Here is a 16,701-nt window from a genome sequence, read left to right on the forward strand (position 1 = left end):
TCAAGTGAGCTTCAGAAAACATTAGAGGATTTTTAGTGCGGATCTAGAGGAAATTCCCAGAATCCAAGAATATTAACTGGGTTTATCAGGGACTGAAACTAATATAGATATGTATAGTTTTAATTAATAAAGAAATGTAGTACATAAAATGGGAGAAGGCAATGGCACCCCACTGCAGTACTCTTGCCTGGAAAATCCCATGGATGGAGGAGCCTGGTGGGCTGCAGTCCATGGGGTCTCGAAGAGTCGGACACAACTGAGTGACTTCACTTTCACTTTTCACTTTCATGCATTGGAGAAGGAAATGGCAACCCACTCCAGTGTTCTTGCCCGGAGAATCCCAGGGACAGGGGAGCCTGGTGGGCTGCCATCTATGGGGTGGCACAGAGTCGGACACGACTGAAGCGACTTAGCAGCAGCAACAGCAGCAGTACATAAAATAAAAGCTAATAATAGAAAAATGTTAATGGAAAAATCTAGATGATCTATGTTCCTTAAAAGCTTTTACACTTGCTGGGGGGAAAAAAAAAGTGTAGGTATAAGAACAGAAAAACAAACCAAAAGAATACTACAGAGAGCTTGGAAAGTCTGTGTATGGAGATATATCTGATATATAATAATGACTGCAACACAGATCAATAGAAAGACATAAGCTTGTTTAGTACATGATGTAAACAAGGAGGCTGATCCCAACATTAGATCATATACCATATGACCTTCAAAGGATTAAAATCTGAATATTAATAATAAATAGCTAACTAGTAGAAGTAAATGTGAGAAAATAGCTTTTTGATACAGCAACAGGGAAAACTTAAGAATAAAGCATGCTAATTTGTCTTCATCTATATTAAACTTTTTTTTCTAAAACACACCATTAACAAAGTTAAACAATCTAGACTGGGAATAGATATTTGCAATGCCTAAAATGAAAGGAGAATATTTAGAATAGACAAGGAACTACTACCAATCAGCCTTGTAAAGAAAAATGGGCACCAGGAATAGGATGATTATATAATGGCAAACCTTAATGGCTAACAAGTATATGTACTTGTCAAACTCACAAGTAATTAAAGGAATGAAATTTAAACCAATGTCAAATAGAATGTTATATTCATCAAATATGCAAAAGTTAGAAAGTCACATAATACTACTTGCAAATATGCAGGGAAATGAGATCCATATTTAGCTAGTCAGAGTATCAACTGATGCAGACTTTGTGGAAGATGGTTTTAGCGGTATTCTGTGAAATTAATAGTATCTATGACTAAGCCATTGTACTCCTAGGTATATATTCTAGACAAATTCTCAGTTTCAAAAGAATGAAATGAATGCAGATACTCACCACTGTGGTGTTTATGGCAGCAGGGAGGTGATGTGGAGGCATCAGAAGCGTCCTTCACTGTAAAAATGGATACGCCAAAGGTAGTGGAATCAAACTGTATGTATACACATCATGTGTGACAGAAAAGATCAAGAGCCTGCTGCATTTACTTGTGTAAGTAGAAAACACAAACACGCATAATACTAAATGTCTATTCTTTGTGTTAACACTATTCACCACATGAATTCCAACTTAGAATCTTCTATTTCATATCCACATTATTATCAATACTAAGTACACTTATCTCTGCTCTACTACAAGAGGTTTTGGTTCCATTATATCTTGGATCCCAATCTACTTTTGAGATTAAATTTTCACTTTATTCCAATATATTCCCTAGTACATCTTTTTCGTTTACATTAAAAAAAATGGTTTTTGTCTGTACCATGTAGCATGTGGGATCTTAGTTCCCTGACCAGAGATCAAACCCATGCCCCCTGCAGAGGAAGCACAGAGTCCTAACCACGAGACCACCAGGAAGTCCAATCTTCTGGTACACCTTTTGGAAAGGTTATATGGGAGGTAAATTTTGAAACCTTGGATTTCTGAAACTGTATTTTGTTCTCAGGCTGAAACAACTTACAAGTTTTGGATATATGCTGATGAAAAATTTTAAAGTCAACCTGATTTTGTTCAATTTGCAAGGAACTTCTTTAACATTTTGGAACTTTGCATGGTGTCCTTTATACCTGCTCTGACTGTCATGAAGATGTATTTAGAAGTGTATTCAAGTTACAGTTTTTGTTGAGTTATGAATGGACCAAATTTGATCTGCGGACCTATGTTGTGCTTCAGAACTTGGAAACTTTTGAATAATTTCAAGTGAGAATGATTTCTCATTCTGTATCTATCGCCTCTCTTTCCTATTGGATCCAAGTTGGAGCATGAAGACTTCTCATCTCACATCACACTATTTAATTATTTTGCCTCCTATTCTATGGGATCCAAATCTAGACGGGGTGATTTGCTCTTTAGATGTATACTTCCTACTTCTCAGCACAACTGTTGAATTTGTGGTAAATTCTACTTTACATATAAAGATATTTAAATGTTCCTAAGCTTGTTTTGTAAATTCAACATACTCACTTACCCATCAGAAGACACTGCTTTCAAATATTTTCTTTGCTTTCTTCACGATGTTGTTTTTCAATTGTTTGCTAACTATTGTTGTCATCATAGTATCTGACTGCAATAAGTGAATAACCTTCTCAAAATACCCACACTGATGGTGGGTGACGGGGACATTAAACTGCCACTTCAAAATGACCGCACTTGTTTCTTTCTAATCTATGCACCCACACTTGCTGCTGCTGTCCTGAGTCAGACATCTCCTGCACACTGCTTGCCATAAAAATGGTTGTTATCCTAAACAGTCTCATGATACAGCACCCAATCGTTACAAGAAATCTTTCACTGTCCTTCTCTACTTTTTAGGTTTCCTTGAAGTCAAATTCACCTTCCGTGGTAGTCTTCTGTCCCTATCTGTCCTAGGTCTTCCAACAACTCTTCAAAGTTTATCTGTCCACTGCACTCCTGTTTCCCCAAACTTTGGAAATTTAAATACCTTCACCTATCAGAGTATTAATAATGTTTGTGACTTCTAGGGGTGTGCATGGGAGGGGAAGCAAAAGCATGAATCAATATGCAACCTTGAACAATTTCCTTTGGGAGATAAACGTGCACATGGTTCTAGGGGAAACCAACGCTCTTTTGAAGGATGATCCTAATATGAAAGAAATGTTTTATCATCCATTCCAGGATGGCATTAGTTCTGAGCATTAGGTTTTGCCCTTCATGAAGAAGGGGAGCCCTACAATTATCCATCCTAAAAACTCATGCTCCACATACTAATTTTTCTTTGACTTTAATTTTTATTTGATTTCTTCACTTTAGTTTATTTTTCTTAGTGTTCTGTCAAGGAAATTAGTTGGGATGAACACGTAAAAAGATTCTTCTAAAGCTCTTTCTTGGAGGAACAAAATTGGTTTGATTAGATTTAAGGAAGGTAGTTAGTGGAAAACTATTTGTCAACAATCTTCTTCATAGAAAATAAAAATAGCTCTATTAAGTCACAGGGTGGTGGGGAAGAAAGCATAATTTTATAGCTTATACTTTTTAATTCACCAGTGATACATGAGCTTCTCATACTTCATTCTGAAATTATACTGAGGACGGTTTTAGAAGTTATATTGGCCAGATGAAAGCCCACGAGATATTGTAATTGTCCCTCCTTGTTTTAATTGAAGTGGGAATGGTATCAGTAATACCATTTTTCAGCCTCTTTCTTAAGACTCCCACAGAAAGGTTCAGGAGTACCTTAATCGTTCTCTAAAATAAAACCTGAGTAGATTCTACTGAGGTATTTTTCCCAAATAAACTTTCACAGTTGAGAATTCTGCTTAAATTTTAGGACTGTACCTTTTTGAAAGTGAAAGCATTAATCAGTCATGTCTAACTCTTTGTGACCCTATGGACTGTAGCATGTTAGGCTCCTCTTGTCCATGGAATTCTCCAGGCAAGAATACTGGAGTGCGTAGTCATTCCCTTCTCCAGGGGATCGTCCCAACCCAGAGACCAAACGCAGGTCTCCCATGTTGCAGGCAGATTCTTTACCATCTGAGCCACCAGTGAACATTTTTGGGGACTATAAATTTTAATTTTGCAAACTGCTTCACAAAGAGAATGCAAAGTCCTAAAAAGAAGATAGCATTCTCTTACACATTTTCTAAAGCTATAAATGACTGTGCTTGCTATCCCCTGGGCTTAAAATTTCTGCAGAGGTAAAGAAACTATAGCTTTAGATGTTAAGATGGTCAACTTTGTCTAAATTCTCTTTTAGAATCAAAGGGATTACCTAAAGGTTTGAGCTGGCTGTTTATATAATCTAGTGTATCTTTTAAAAGTAGTTTCTTGTTCTCTGTACATCATCAACTATGTGTATTTATTAATGCTTTTGACAAAACAAAATTAATTTTAACTTTAATCTCTTTCATAAGAAATCTATTTATTATACATTAGATAAGGATAGCTAATAAGAACTTCAAATAATGAAAAAAAAATCTTTTCAAATAGATATGACTGATTGATCACCAACCTTGAACTAAGTAAAAAACACTCCAGTTCTACCTACGGCTTCCTTCAGAAGTTAACAACAGTAAGGTAAATCTGTATTTCCTTCAAACCCAGGGATACATGGGACTAAATGGTTAAAGAAAATAGCTGTCTTTTTATGACAATTTTTCTCACCCTGAAATTTCTAAATTACACTTTAAATAGCATTAGTTTATTTATCTATTCACTGTGCTATTTCTAACAATCTAGATGTATAACAAAAGTTATAGGATTTTCTTTTAAGCACAGCAAATATCTAAAACTTTACTTCTGTTCATGGTGATGTTTGTGTTTGAAGAATTTTTCAAGTATATATACAACTTTAAGTCCAAAGAGATAAGAAAAATATTTACAAAATAAGTATGTAGGGAATTTTAGAATTTCATGGACTCAGAGGAACCAATGATTCTTTAATCAGCATAAAACTGTAGTTTGTGTAAACAATTCTATTATGGACATATAATAATTTTTAATTGTTTCAAATTTTAGGGTGGTCAATTTTAAACACTCTTACTAAAAATAAGATAGTTTTGGTTTTAATGACTTGCTACATAATACTTATTAAAAATAAGTATGTCAATTATGGGCATGGGCTTTAACTACAAATTACTCATCCTATTTCTTCAGAAGATTTAAATTTTTACTTTTATTCAAATATTTAAATTTTATCACTATCAAAACAGAAATTCTAATGAAGCGTTATTATTTAATTCTAATTTTCCAGTAGTTTAGAAAAAACTTTGGCTATCCATTTAAGTATAAAACTATTTTCAGTTTTTTATATGTCATGTTACTTATCTTGGTAACAAACTTTCTTCTTTGACTTAGTGTTATGAGAACATTAAAAAAATTTTTTTAATTAACTAGAATACTAGTGCATATAATACTTGTTGCACTTGTAATATTTCAGTATAATATACAGAGAACTAACTGAAGTTTGATCACTGATAAATCAATTGTTCTTTGTGGTCTATTTCCCTTTCCAAAATCATAGCCTGTGTATCTGATTCAAGGTAAAGAAGTAAAAAAATATCATAATTATACTTATTTTTATGAAAAGCACAAGTCGCTCAGCTGGGTCCAACTCTTTGCAGCCCCATGGACCACACAGTCCATGGAATTCTCCAGGCCAGAATACTGGAGTGGGTAGCCAGTCCCTTCTCCAGGGGATCTTTCCAATCCAAGGATCGAACCCAGGTCTACCAAATTGCTGGCAGATTCTTTACCAGCTGAGCCACCAGGGAAGTCCAAGAATACTAGAGTCGGTAGCCTGTCCCTTCTCCAGTGGATCTTCCCAACCCAGGAATTGAACTGGGGTCTCTTGCATTGCAGGCAGATTCTTTACCAGCTGAGTTACCAGGAAACAGAATAAGACTGTGAAAAATCGACTGAAACCAAAACAAGATGGGAATAATTTTAGAATGCCAAAATTAGTATTTTAAAATAAACTATGAATAAAGGGGACACCGAGGCTTGTCTTAAAGAAGCTGTTTGTCATTTTTTTAGAGATTACAACACACATACAATAAATGAATTTTATCAAAATACAGCACATTTTTCTACTATATTCATAAAAATCAATTCCTATGCAAATAGTACTGAAAATCAACTAAAATGAGTTAAAATTTACAAAGAGCTGTTAAAGGGTTTCAATCAATATTATTAAAACTATACAGTACAATAATCAATTGATAACATCTTGAAAGAAGTGCAGTATTGGAGTTCACATCTTTTAAAAAGTACTGCCTATTTACGATGACTAGCAAGAAACAAACGAATTCAACTCACTTTTGCAAAAATAATGTAGATTACTATTTTTGCTAGTCCTATAAAAGACTTTACCTTCAAACAAGGTTGAAGAACAAAGCATAACAGATTAAAAATTCCAAAATTATATTCTTAGTAATTAAAAATGGATTGTAATAACTGAATATTGCTCTAAAGAAAGGCTCCAGACTAGCCTCGACTAAAACAGTTCTTGGTCTTCTATGGCACTTTTTTCTGGTCCAAATAACTATGCGTTAATTCTCACCATTGCATGTTATCCACATTTTATTTGATTACATAGAACAAAAAGAAATAAAAGTAATGGTCTGAACAAAATTCATAAACTCTATCAAATATTTGTTACACTTAACGAGGAACAAAGGCAGTTGGTGGTAAAACACTATTACACATACATTTAGAAACCCTTTAAAGACTCTGAAGTGTTGAGTTCACATTTAATGTTACCTGTAGGAACAGCCCTTTTTTTGAACACCATTACACACTGGTAGGCCTCAGGGGCCCACCCCTTTGCTCTCAATTCTCCACAGCAGTTCTCTATCACTATGCCAGTTTCACAGACTCGCTTTGGTTTCCTAGCTCCATGCACACTCTTTCCTTCTACTTTACCAAGGCAATGTGAGGCCAAACAACATCAAGAGGCCTTCCAAAATCTTCTCACATTTTCTGTTACAGCAACACAATCTCAAAACTGGCCATTTTAGTTTCATTTGTTGCTTAAAGTAAAAATTATAAATTAACTTTAAAATGGAGTACTAATTATAAAACAGATTGCAAGTACCACCATTTGCAAAAAAAAAAAAAAAAAAATCAAGAGATTTCTGCAACACAGAAAATGTATGGACCAAAAATAAAGAAAGAAAGAGAATGCATGGACATGCATCTACAGTAGAGTTAAAAATTTCCTTTGACTAAAAAATTGAAAATTGATTCACTAGTAGCAACTGTATAGTCAAAGGCTATGACAAGAACAAATCCTATAGAGCTCATAAAACACAATTTATTGTCTTTTTTCTTTAAAAAGACATCACATTTTATTGCATTATTCTATTAATAAGAACACATTAACAACTGTTTTTGCATTCTTTGCTTCCAGATTTTTAAAGAAAATCACTGTTTTAATCTGGCCTTGGAAAGGGAACCCACCTCGCCACCTTCACCTACTCACTCTTCAGTTCAATATGCACATTGCAAAAGCCAACACTTCGAATCTCTTGCCCACATTAAAAGAAAAGTTTCAGCAGAAAAACATTAATACAAGTTGAATAAAAATAAGGGCATAAAAGCTATGAGATAGACAGCTCTGCCATCTGTCTCTGGGCTACAATCAAGGCTAACTAGAGCCTTGCACAGAGTTCAATCATGAGTATGAAATCCAAAAATAAACCTACACTCTATACAAAAACAACATACATCTGTTTTTGTAGCCTTGATTGCTATGTTTAAAAACCTAACGAGAAGTTTTATATGGTATGAATTCAATAGTCTCCCCCATATACTGTACAGTGGTTCTTTCCCTCTAATCACAAGTTCCATTATTTCATTAATGTACAAATTTGAACATAATATTTTTGAGTTCTTCTTTATATATAAAAATAGTCAAAATATTAATTTCCCCTGCAAGTATCTTCCAATAAATCTTGCTCTCTCTCTGTTTTTTAAGTCCACGGCTCTTATGAGGAAACCTCTCTTAAGATGATGAGTTCTACTGTGTTCTGGAAAGTTTTTAGCAAGGACACTGCTTGTCCATGTTCAATATTGATAAAACTGTAGCCGTTAGCCTAGAAGAGAGAAGAAAAAGACTTAAAATTTTTTTTCATAATAATTTGTGTTTGCACATTTAAATTCCTGCCAGATAGTCCACAAATCTGGCAGAAAATAAGAATCATTTTGGCAATTTAAAACAACATCTACACTCCTGGGCTCCACCCCATCTCTATGGAAATAAAAGCTCAAAAGGCAGGACCGAGGAACCTGGATCTTGTCCACTTTTCCAGATGATTCTTATGTAGCAATCCTGATATTAGACAGCACTTGTCTAAGACATAGTATCAGACATAGCGTTGAGTGTATACACTACGGTGAAACTGAGGTTGCCAAGTTACAAGGGTGGTAGAAGAGGCACAATAAAGGACAGAAGTGGCATGGATCTAACGGAAGCAGAAGCTATTAAGAAGAGGTGGCAAGAATACACAGAAGAACTATACAAAAAAGATCTTTACGACCCAGATAATCACGATGGTGTGATCACCAACCTATAGCCTGACATTCTGGAATGTGAAGTCAAGTGGGCTTTGGGAAGCATCACTACGAACAAAACTAGTGGAGGTGATGGAATTCCAGATGAACTATTTCAAATCCTAAAAGATGATGCTGTGAAAGAGCTGCACTCAATATGCCAGCAAATTTGGACAACTCAGCAGTGGCCACAGGACTGGAAAAGGTATTTTTATTCCAATCCCAAAGAAAGGTAATGCCAAAGAATGCTCAAACTGCCACACAATTGCACTCATCTCACACACTAGTGAAGTAATGCTCAAAATTCTCCAAGCCAGGCTTCAACAGTACGTGAACTGTGAACTTCCAGATGTTCAAGCTGGATTTAGAAAAGGCAGAGGAATCAGAGGTCAAATTGCCAAAATCTGCTGGATCATAGAAAAAGCAGGAGAGTTACAGGACAATATCTACTTTTGCTTCACTGACTATGCCAAAGCCTTTGATTGTGTGGACCACAACAAACTCTGGAAAAATCTTCAAGAGATGGGAATACCAGGCCACCTGACCTGCCTCTTGAGAAATCTGTATGCAGGTCAGGAAGCAACAGTTAGAACTAGACACGGAACAACAGACCAGTTCCAAACAGGGAAAGGAGTATGTTAAGGCTGTATACCGTCACCCTGCTTATTTAAACTTATATGCAAAGCACATCATGAGAAACGCTGGGCTGGATGAAGCACAAGCTGGAATCAAGATTGCCGGGAGAAATATCAATGACCTCAGACATGCAGATGACACCACCCTTATGGCAGAAAACGAAGACGAACTAAAGAGCCTCTTGATGAAAGTGAAAGAGGAGACTGAAAAAGCTGGCTTAAAACTCAACATTCACCAGGTGGTCAACACCGAAATCAGACTGATTATATTCTTTGCAGCCAAAGATGGAGAAGCTCTATATAGTCAGCAAAAACAAGACCGGGAGCTGACTGTGGCTCAGATCATGAACTCCGTATTGCCAAATTCAGACTTAAATTGAAGAAAGTAGGGAAAACCACTAGACCATTCAGGTATGATCGAAATCAAATCCCTTATGATTATACAGTGGAAGTGAGAAATAGATTTAAGGGACTAGATCTGACAAGAGTGTTTGATGAACTATGGACAGAGGTTCATGATATTGTACAGGAGGCAGTGATCAAGATCATCCTCAAGAAAAAGAAAAGCAAAAAGGCAAAATGATTGTCTGAGGAGGCCTTACAAAGAGCTGGGAAAAGAAGAGAAGCGAAAGGCAAAGGAGAAAAGTAAAGATATACCCATTTGAATGCAGAGTTCCAAAGAATAGCAAGGAAAGATAAGAAAGCCTTCCTCATTGATCAGTGCAAAGAAATAGAGGAAAACAACAGAATGGGACAGACTAGAGATCTCTTCAAGAAAATTAGAGATACCAAGCGAACATTTCATGCAAAGATGGGCTCAATAAAGCACAGAAATGGTAAGGATCTAATAGAAGCAGAAGATATTAAGATGTGGCAAGAATGCACAGAACTGTACAAAAAAGATCTTCACAACGCAGATAATCACAATGGTGTGATCACTCACCTAGAGACAGACATCCTGAAACGTGAAGTCAAGTGAGCCTTGCTGCTGCTGCTGCTGCTAAGTCACTTCAGTCGTGTCCAACTCTGTGCGACCCCAGAGTCAGCAGCCCACCAGGCTTCCCCGTCCCTGGGATTCTCCAGGCAAGAACACTGGAGTGGGTTGCCATTTCCTTCTCCAATGCATGAAAAGCGAAAAGTGAAAGTGAAAGTGAAGTCGTGTCCGACTCTAGCGACCCCATGGACTGCAGCCTACCATGCTCCTCTGTCCATGGGATTTTCCAGGCAAAAGTACTGGAGTGGGGTGCCATTGCCTTCTCCACAAGTGAGCCTTAGGAAACTACAAACAAAGCTAGTGGAGGTGATGGAATTCCAGTTGAGCTCTTTCAAATCCTAAAAGATGATGCTGTGAAAGTGCTGCACTCTATATGCCAGCAAATTTGGAAAACTCAGCAGTGGCCACAGGACTGGAAAAGGTCAGTTTTCATTCCAATCCGAAAGAAAGGCAATGCCAAAGTGCTCAAATGCTCAAACTACTGCACAATTACATTCATCTCACATGCTAGTAAATAATGCTCAAAATTCTCAAAGCCAGGCTTCAGAAATACATGAATTGTGAATTTCCAGATGTTGAAGCTGGATTTAGAAAAGGCAGAGGAACCAGAGATCAAATTGTCAACATCCGCTGGATCATGGAAAAAACAAGAGAATTCCAGAAAAACATATATTTCTGCTTTATTCACTATGCCAAAGCCTTTGACTGTTTGGATCACAATAAACTGTGGAAAATTCTTCAAGAGATGGGAATACCAGACCACCTGATCTGCCTCTTGAGAAATCTGTATGCAGGTCAGGAAGCAACAGAACTGGACATGGAACAACAGACTGGTTCCAAATAGGATAAGGAGTATGTCAAGGCTGTATACTGTCGCCCTGCTCATTTAACTTATATGCAGAGTACATCATGAGAAAGCTGGGCTGGATGAAGCACAAGCTGGAATCAAGATTGCCGGGAGAAATATCAATAACCTCCGATATGCAGATGATACCCCCCTTATGGCAGAAAGTGAAGAGGAACTAAAGAGCCTCTTGATGGAAGTAAAAGAATAGAGTGAAAAAGTTGGCTTAAAGCTCAACATTCAGAAAACTAAGACCATGGCATCTGGTCCCATCACTTCATGGGAAATAGATGGGAAAACAGTGGAAATAGTGGCAGATTTTATTTTTTGGGGCTCCAGATGGTAGAGATGCAGCCATCACTGCAGTTGGTGACTGTAGCCATGAAATTAAAAGACGCTTACTCCTTGGAAGGAATGTTATGACCAACCTAGACAGCACATTAAAAAGCAGAGACACTACTTTGCCAACAAAGGTCCGTCTAGTCAAGGCATTGGTTTTTCCAGTAGTTATGTATGGATGTGAGAGTTGGACTATAAAGAAAGCTGAACACCAAAGAACTGATGCTTTTGAACTGTGGTGTTGGAGAAGACTCTTGAGAGTCCCTTGGACTGCAAGGAGATCACACCAGTCCATCCTAAAGGAGATCAGTCTTGAGTGTTCATTGGAAGGACTGATGTTGAAGCTGAAACTCCAATACTTTGGCCACCTGATGCGAAGAATTGACTCACTTGAAAAGACCCTGATGTTGGGAAATGTTGAAGGCAGGAGGATAAGGGGATAACAGTGAATGAGATGATTGGATGGCATCTCTGACGCAATGGACGTTGAGTTTGAGTAAACTCCGGGAGTTCATAATGGACAGGGAGGCTTGATGTGCTGCAGTCCATGGGGTTACAGAGTCACAGACAACTGAGTGACTGAACTGAACAGAAGATTATGGCATCTGGTTCCATCACTTCATGGCAAATAGATGGGGAAACAGTGGAACCAGTGACAGACTTTATTTTCTTGGGCTCCAAAATACTGCAGATGGTGACTGCAGCTTGAAATTCAAAGACACTTACTCCTTGGAAGAAAAGTTATGACCAACCTAGACAGTATTAAAAAACAGAGACATTACTTTGCCACCAAAGGTCTGTCTAATCAAAGCTACTGGTTTTCCAGTGGTCATGTATGGATGTGAGAGTTGGACTATAAAGAAAGCTGAACGCCGAAGAATTGATGCTTTTTGAAGTGTGGTGTTGGAGAAGACTCTTGAGAGACCCTTGGACTGCAAGGAGATCCAACCAGTCAATCCTAAAGGAAATCAGTCCTAAATATTCTTTGGAAGGACTGATGCTGAAGCTGAAACCCAATACTCTGGCCACCTGATTTGAAGAACTGACACATTTGAAAAGACCCTGGTGCTGGGAAAAGTTGAAGGCAGGAGAAGGGGACAACAGAGGATGAGATGTTTGGATGGCATCACTGATCAATGGACATGAGTCTGAGTAAACTCCAGGAGTTAGTGATTGACAGGGAGGCCTGGCGTGCTGCAGTCCATGGGGTCTCGAAGAGTCAGACATGACTGACTGAACTGACTGAACTGAGAAGAGGTTGAGGTCCAGTCTTCCCACTTGCCTAGGAGCCATCAAAGCAAGAACACTATACTTCTTGTGATAGGTTAAACATTTAATGAGGTCTTACTGTACACCAGATACACAGTTCTAAATGCCTCTCAATACTTCTTAAATTAAATCTTTTAATTCTCATAACCCACAAAAGGGATTCTTTCTCATCTTATTTTAGAACAAGCAAACATTCATAACTTGCGCAACTTGTTCGTGCCATTAATGGTTGGATGGCATCACCGACTCAATGGACATGAGTGTGAGCAAGCTCCAGGAGATGGTGAAGGACAGGGAAGCCTGTTGTGCTGCAGTCTATGGATTCCCAAAGAGTCTGACACGACTGAACTACAACATTCATAAACTTAATCAAAAGGCTAGGAAATATTTCAAAACTGCTAAGGTGTATTTAAAATGATTAGTATGATTTTCCAAGGTATAAGGCAGAAGTATTTTAAGCTATGAAAGCACTAGGGAGCAGCCTATGAAAAATGCCTCTGTTCAATCACAAATATCTAAAGATAACTTCATAAAATGCTTACTTTCTACTCTGGCATTTGATGAGTTCAGATATTATAAAGAAAAAAAAAAAGAATATAATGAGAGATGTGTCTTAAGTTACCTGAATAATTTTATCACCTGGCTGCAGTAATTTTGATGCTGGTCCTTCAGGCTGTACCCTTGTTACAAATATACCCTTTAATAACAACAAAAAAGATAATTATTTATTGGAAAGAAGTATGCATAAAAAGAAGAGTAACAAGGAGCAATCTTTTTTATAGTATGCAAATATTTGAATTGTGGTACAAGGTTTCTCCCTGTCTTCTCCAATACTGTGATAATGCTATGTTATTTGTGCTTCTGGTGATTCTTACAGTAGTACAGTGATTTTTTGTTAAAGTGATAAAAAAAAAGTACATATATAGATGTGTAGAAAAGTATTAACAATTAAAATGTCACTTCAAAATATAAAGAAGATTAATATTTTGGAGTTAAATTTGTATTCCTCAAACAATTAATTTGTATTGATCACACTTCAAAACTAAAAGCTGAACAGGGAAATCATATGGTGACATCTATCTAGATTTAAATAAATATCTGTTAGATTTTTACTTATGCATAAAAGGCATTAATTTAGTGAATAAAAATTAATGGGCATTTCAAGGATATATAAACAAAACTCACATCGTCATCAGGTCTGAATGGGTTTCCTCTTCCCCCAACCCCTCCTGATATGCTAAATCCAAGTTCTGGATCCTTTTCAACTCTTACTCGAATCTGAGTTAACACAAAAATAAACTTATTGCTGTATCAGGAAAAGTTACAATGATATTCATATGGTAAATTAAGTTCAAGAAAACATATATATGTAGGAATTCACCAAAAATAAATATTTGGGCAGATGAAATGAAACTACAATGTGAAATAATATGTTAATGAGTTAGTGAGTTAAAGGCACAGCTAAGATTATAAAGCATAGCTCCTAAATCAATCTATTGCTATCTTATGAGGATTATGCAACCAATTAATGTTGACTTTATATATTTTGGACATCACAGACTCTAATGACATAGAGCATACACACAAAACATGTACTTTATTATCAATTTCCATTTGCAAACATCTAAATTACACAATATTTCTGACTATGTTTCATAAGACATATAAAAGATCCCTGGGTGGTTGTTAGGAGGCTAACTTCTTTCCTGAATCTGTTTATACCCTTCAAAGGAGCTAGGATTGATGATCAATTAGTATTATTTTTTACAACCAAGCTATAGAAAAAGAGGCAAGAGCTAAATTTTGTTGTAAAACACTCTTTCTCCAGAAACTAAAACAAAATGAATGACACATTTCTCTAAGTTTCTAATGATATTATTTTATTAATAAACTATCAAAATACATGAATATATGACTGTTGACTTTGAAAGCAGTTTCTAAGATTTAATTCTCAAAGCTCTTTGGAGACTATAGTCCAGTTTCAGAAACCAAGTATCAAATAACAATCAGCAGATATAATACACCTTTAAAGTTTAAAGGTCTACTATTTATATTCCTGAAGAACATTTGATTATTGGAACATCATCAACCAGTTTGGAAAAACAACCACCTTAGGGAAAATAAATCATGCCGTCAACGCTATATCCCATGTCAATTTATCAGAATGGGCGGGGGAATCATACAGTCAAGTTAAACCACAAAGTTTAATACCTTATAAACTTAACATGAAACCAAACTATTAAACAAAATGGTAAAAACTATGTTAAAATTCTATATGGATTTATTGCTATAATTAAATAGCCTATAAAATACATTAAAAGCTTAGTCTCATAATCCAAACAGTCTTGATCATTCTTACCTCTTGCCTTGCCAGTTCATGGCCTTGTCTAGGAGAACAATGGGGCTGTGTGTATGGAGGCTGGTGGGCCACTTTCAGCATCAAGTAATCAATTAGTTGTTCTCTAGAGGGATGCCTTGCCACAGATGCCTGAGGAAGGGGGTGATGTATTTGACTATAATTTGCCTGAGGCCTGAGAGGCTGGCCCATCTGTCCATTACTCAAAGGCATCTAAGAAAAACATGAAGTGTCTTAAAATGACTAATAATAATGTCTTATAACAAATATTTGGATTTTCTTCTTGGAGCATTACAAAAGCACTTGAGTTTAACATTCTAAATCACATTATCATGCCATGTATGCCATTTTTTGTTCTGATTTTACACTTTTAAAAGGAAAAGAAAAACCCTGTTAATGTCTTAATTCTAAGTCTGCCTGATGCTTGCTGATAGATTCACTCTTTTAAAGCTTCAAATTAATCACATCTACATTTAAAATTGTTTGCTTTTCTGTAACCGTAACCCAGTGTTAAAATGATAAAACAGTATGCCAAAATTTTAGAATTTAAGTAAGCCCATTAAAAGGGAATCTTTTCCTATACTTAGTCTCTCACATATACTCAAAAGATGCATTTGCTGTTTTTTTGTGGTAGAATTTTTTCATAATCTGAGTATATTCTTCTACTTCTATTCTTTCCTTTCCAGAATTAAAAAGCCAATCCAGCAATGCAATAGAAAACCGATTTATTCCTTTTGTGTGTGTGTGTGTGTCTCAAGTTATGAAATTTTAAACTCTCTAAATACTAATTCCATAGAGCGTGAGCCACAAAAGTTAAACCTTGACATTTTACTTTTCACAGACTAAACAAAAAAGTCCAGATTATTTTGTTGCTGTTAAAGAATTATCTTTGTTTTAAAGACTCTTGTCTTTTAGACTTAAAAATAATCTTTGTGGAAATGTGATAATAGCTTATTCTGTTAGTGTAAGGAATCTATCCGAAAAAAAAAAGGTTATATTTACATTATAAATATATGCATATAAAGAGATTTTTGTGTAGAAGAGAAAATAAATACATTTAAGCTATTCAATCATTTAAAACTTCACTGTTAACTATTAACCCATAAGGAAATTACAGAAAAACTGCGAGGGAAATTATCTGAGTCCTGTTTCCCTAAAATTGCCCCAAGTAGAAAAGTTTGGGAAAAGATTAAGACAACAATTTCACAACTATTTATCTTATGTGCATCTTGCTGAGGAACACAAAGTTTGGTTTTGGTGAAGAATATTTTTACTTAAACAGAAAGTTCTCTTTTTCACTGTATTATACTTGAGAACTTGGTAAAATATGAAGTCTGGGTATTTTATGACAGGGCACAAAGATAACCCTCTATCACAAATCTTATATTGGTTAGAGAGGAGAAAGAAGTGCTGTATTCTCTGTTTTTTAAACTGTGCTTGTTTACCACATGGTCACTAGACCTGAAGCAATTAATCTGTCCAGGAGCACTTAAATACTGTGTGTGTGTGTTCAGTTGTATTTGCCTCTTTGCAACCTCACATACTATAGCCCTCCAGGCTCCTCTGTCCATGAGATTGCAGCTATTTTTTTATGCACACTCTGTAGATAGCACTTGCTTTTCTCCATGCTAATACAATTTACTCCTATGGGCAGATTCAATACCTTTCTCCTAGGGAGAATACTCTAGACAATAACTGCTTCTGACTCATTCTTAAGACTCCCTGACACATAGAACTCAGGCATACTTG

At 36.2% G+C, this 16,701-nt stretch overlaps 1 protein-coding gene across 10 annotated transcripts in view; it reads right to left on the minus strand.

Annotated features, from left to right (window-relative positions):
- Positions 1 to 6,517: 6,517 nt before the first annotated feature.
- ERBIN (erbb2 interacting protein) overlaps positions 6,518 to 16,701 on the minus strand; it is a 130,359-nt gene continuing 120,175 nt past the window's right edge. For 5 of the 10 annotated variants that reach the window (XM_019982799.2, XM_070774608.1, XM_019982793.2 and 2 more), the window contains 4 exons: positions 14,956 to 15,165; positions 13,782 to 13,874; positions 13,219 to 13,293; positions 6,518 to 8,058 (listed from right to left, as the gene is read on the minus strand). In XM_019982799.2, coding sequence (XP_019838358.2) covers positions 7,951 to 8,058; positions 13,219 to 13,293; positions 13,782 to 13,874; positions 14,956 to 15,165 — 486 coding nt within the window. In that variant the 3' untranslated portion in view covers positions 6,518 to 7,950. The remainder of the gene's footprint in view (positions 8,059 to 13,218; positions 13,294 to 13,781; positions 13,875 to 14,955; positions 15,166 to 16,701) is intronic. The other 5 variants (XM_019982794.2, XM_070774610.1, XM_070774609.1 and 2 more) reach the window with 2 other exon arrangements.

The sequence above is a fragment of the Bos indicus genome, chromosome 20, assembly GCF_029378745.1.
Source record: "Bos indicus isolate NIAB-ARS_2022 breed Sahiwal x Tharparkar chromosome 20, NIAB-ARS_B.indTharparkar_mat_pri_1.0, whole genome shotgun sequence".
Taxonomy (NCBI): Eukaryota; Metazoa; Chordata; class Mammalia; order Artiodactyla; family Bovidae; genus Bos; species Bos indicus.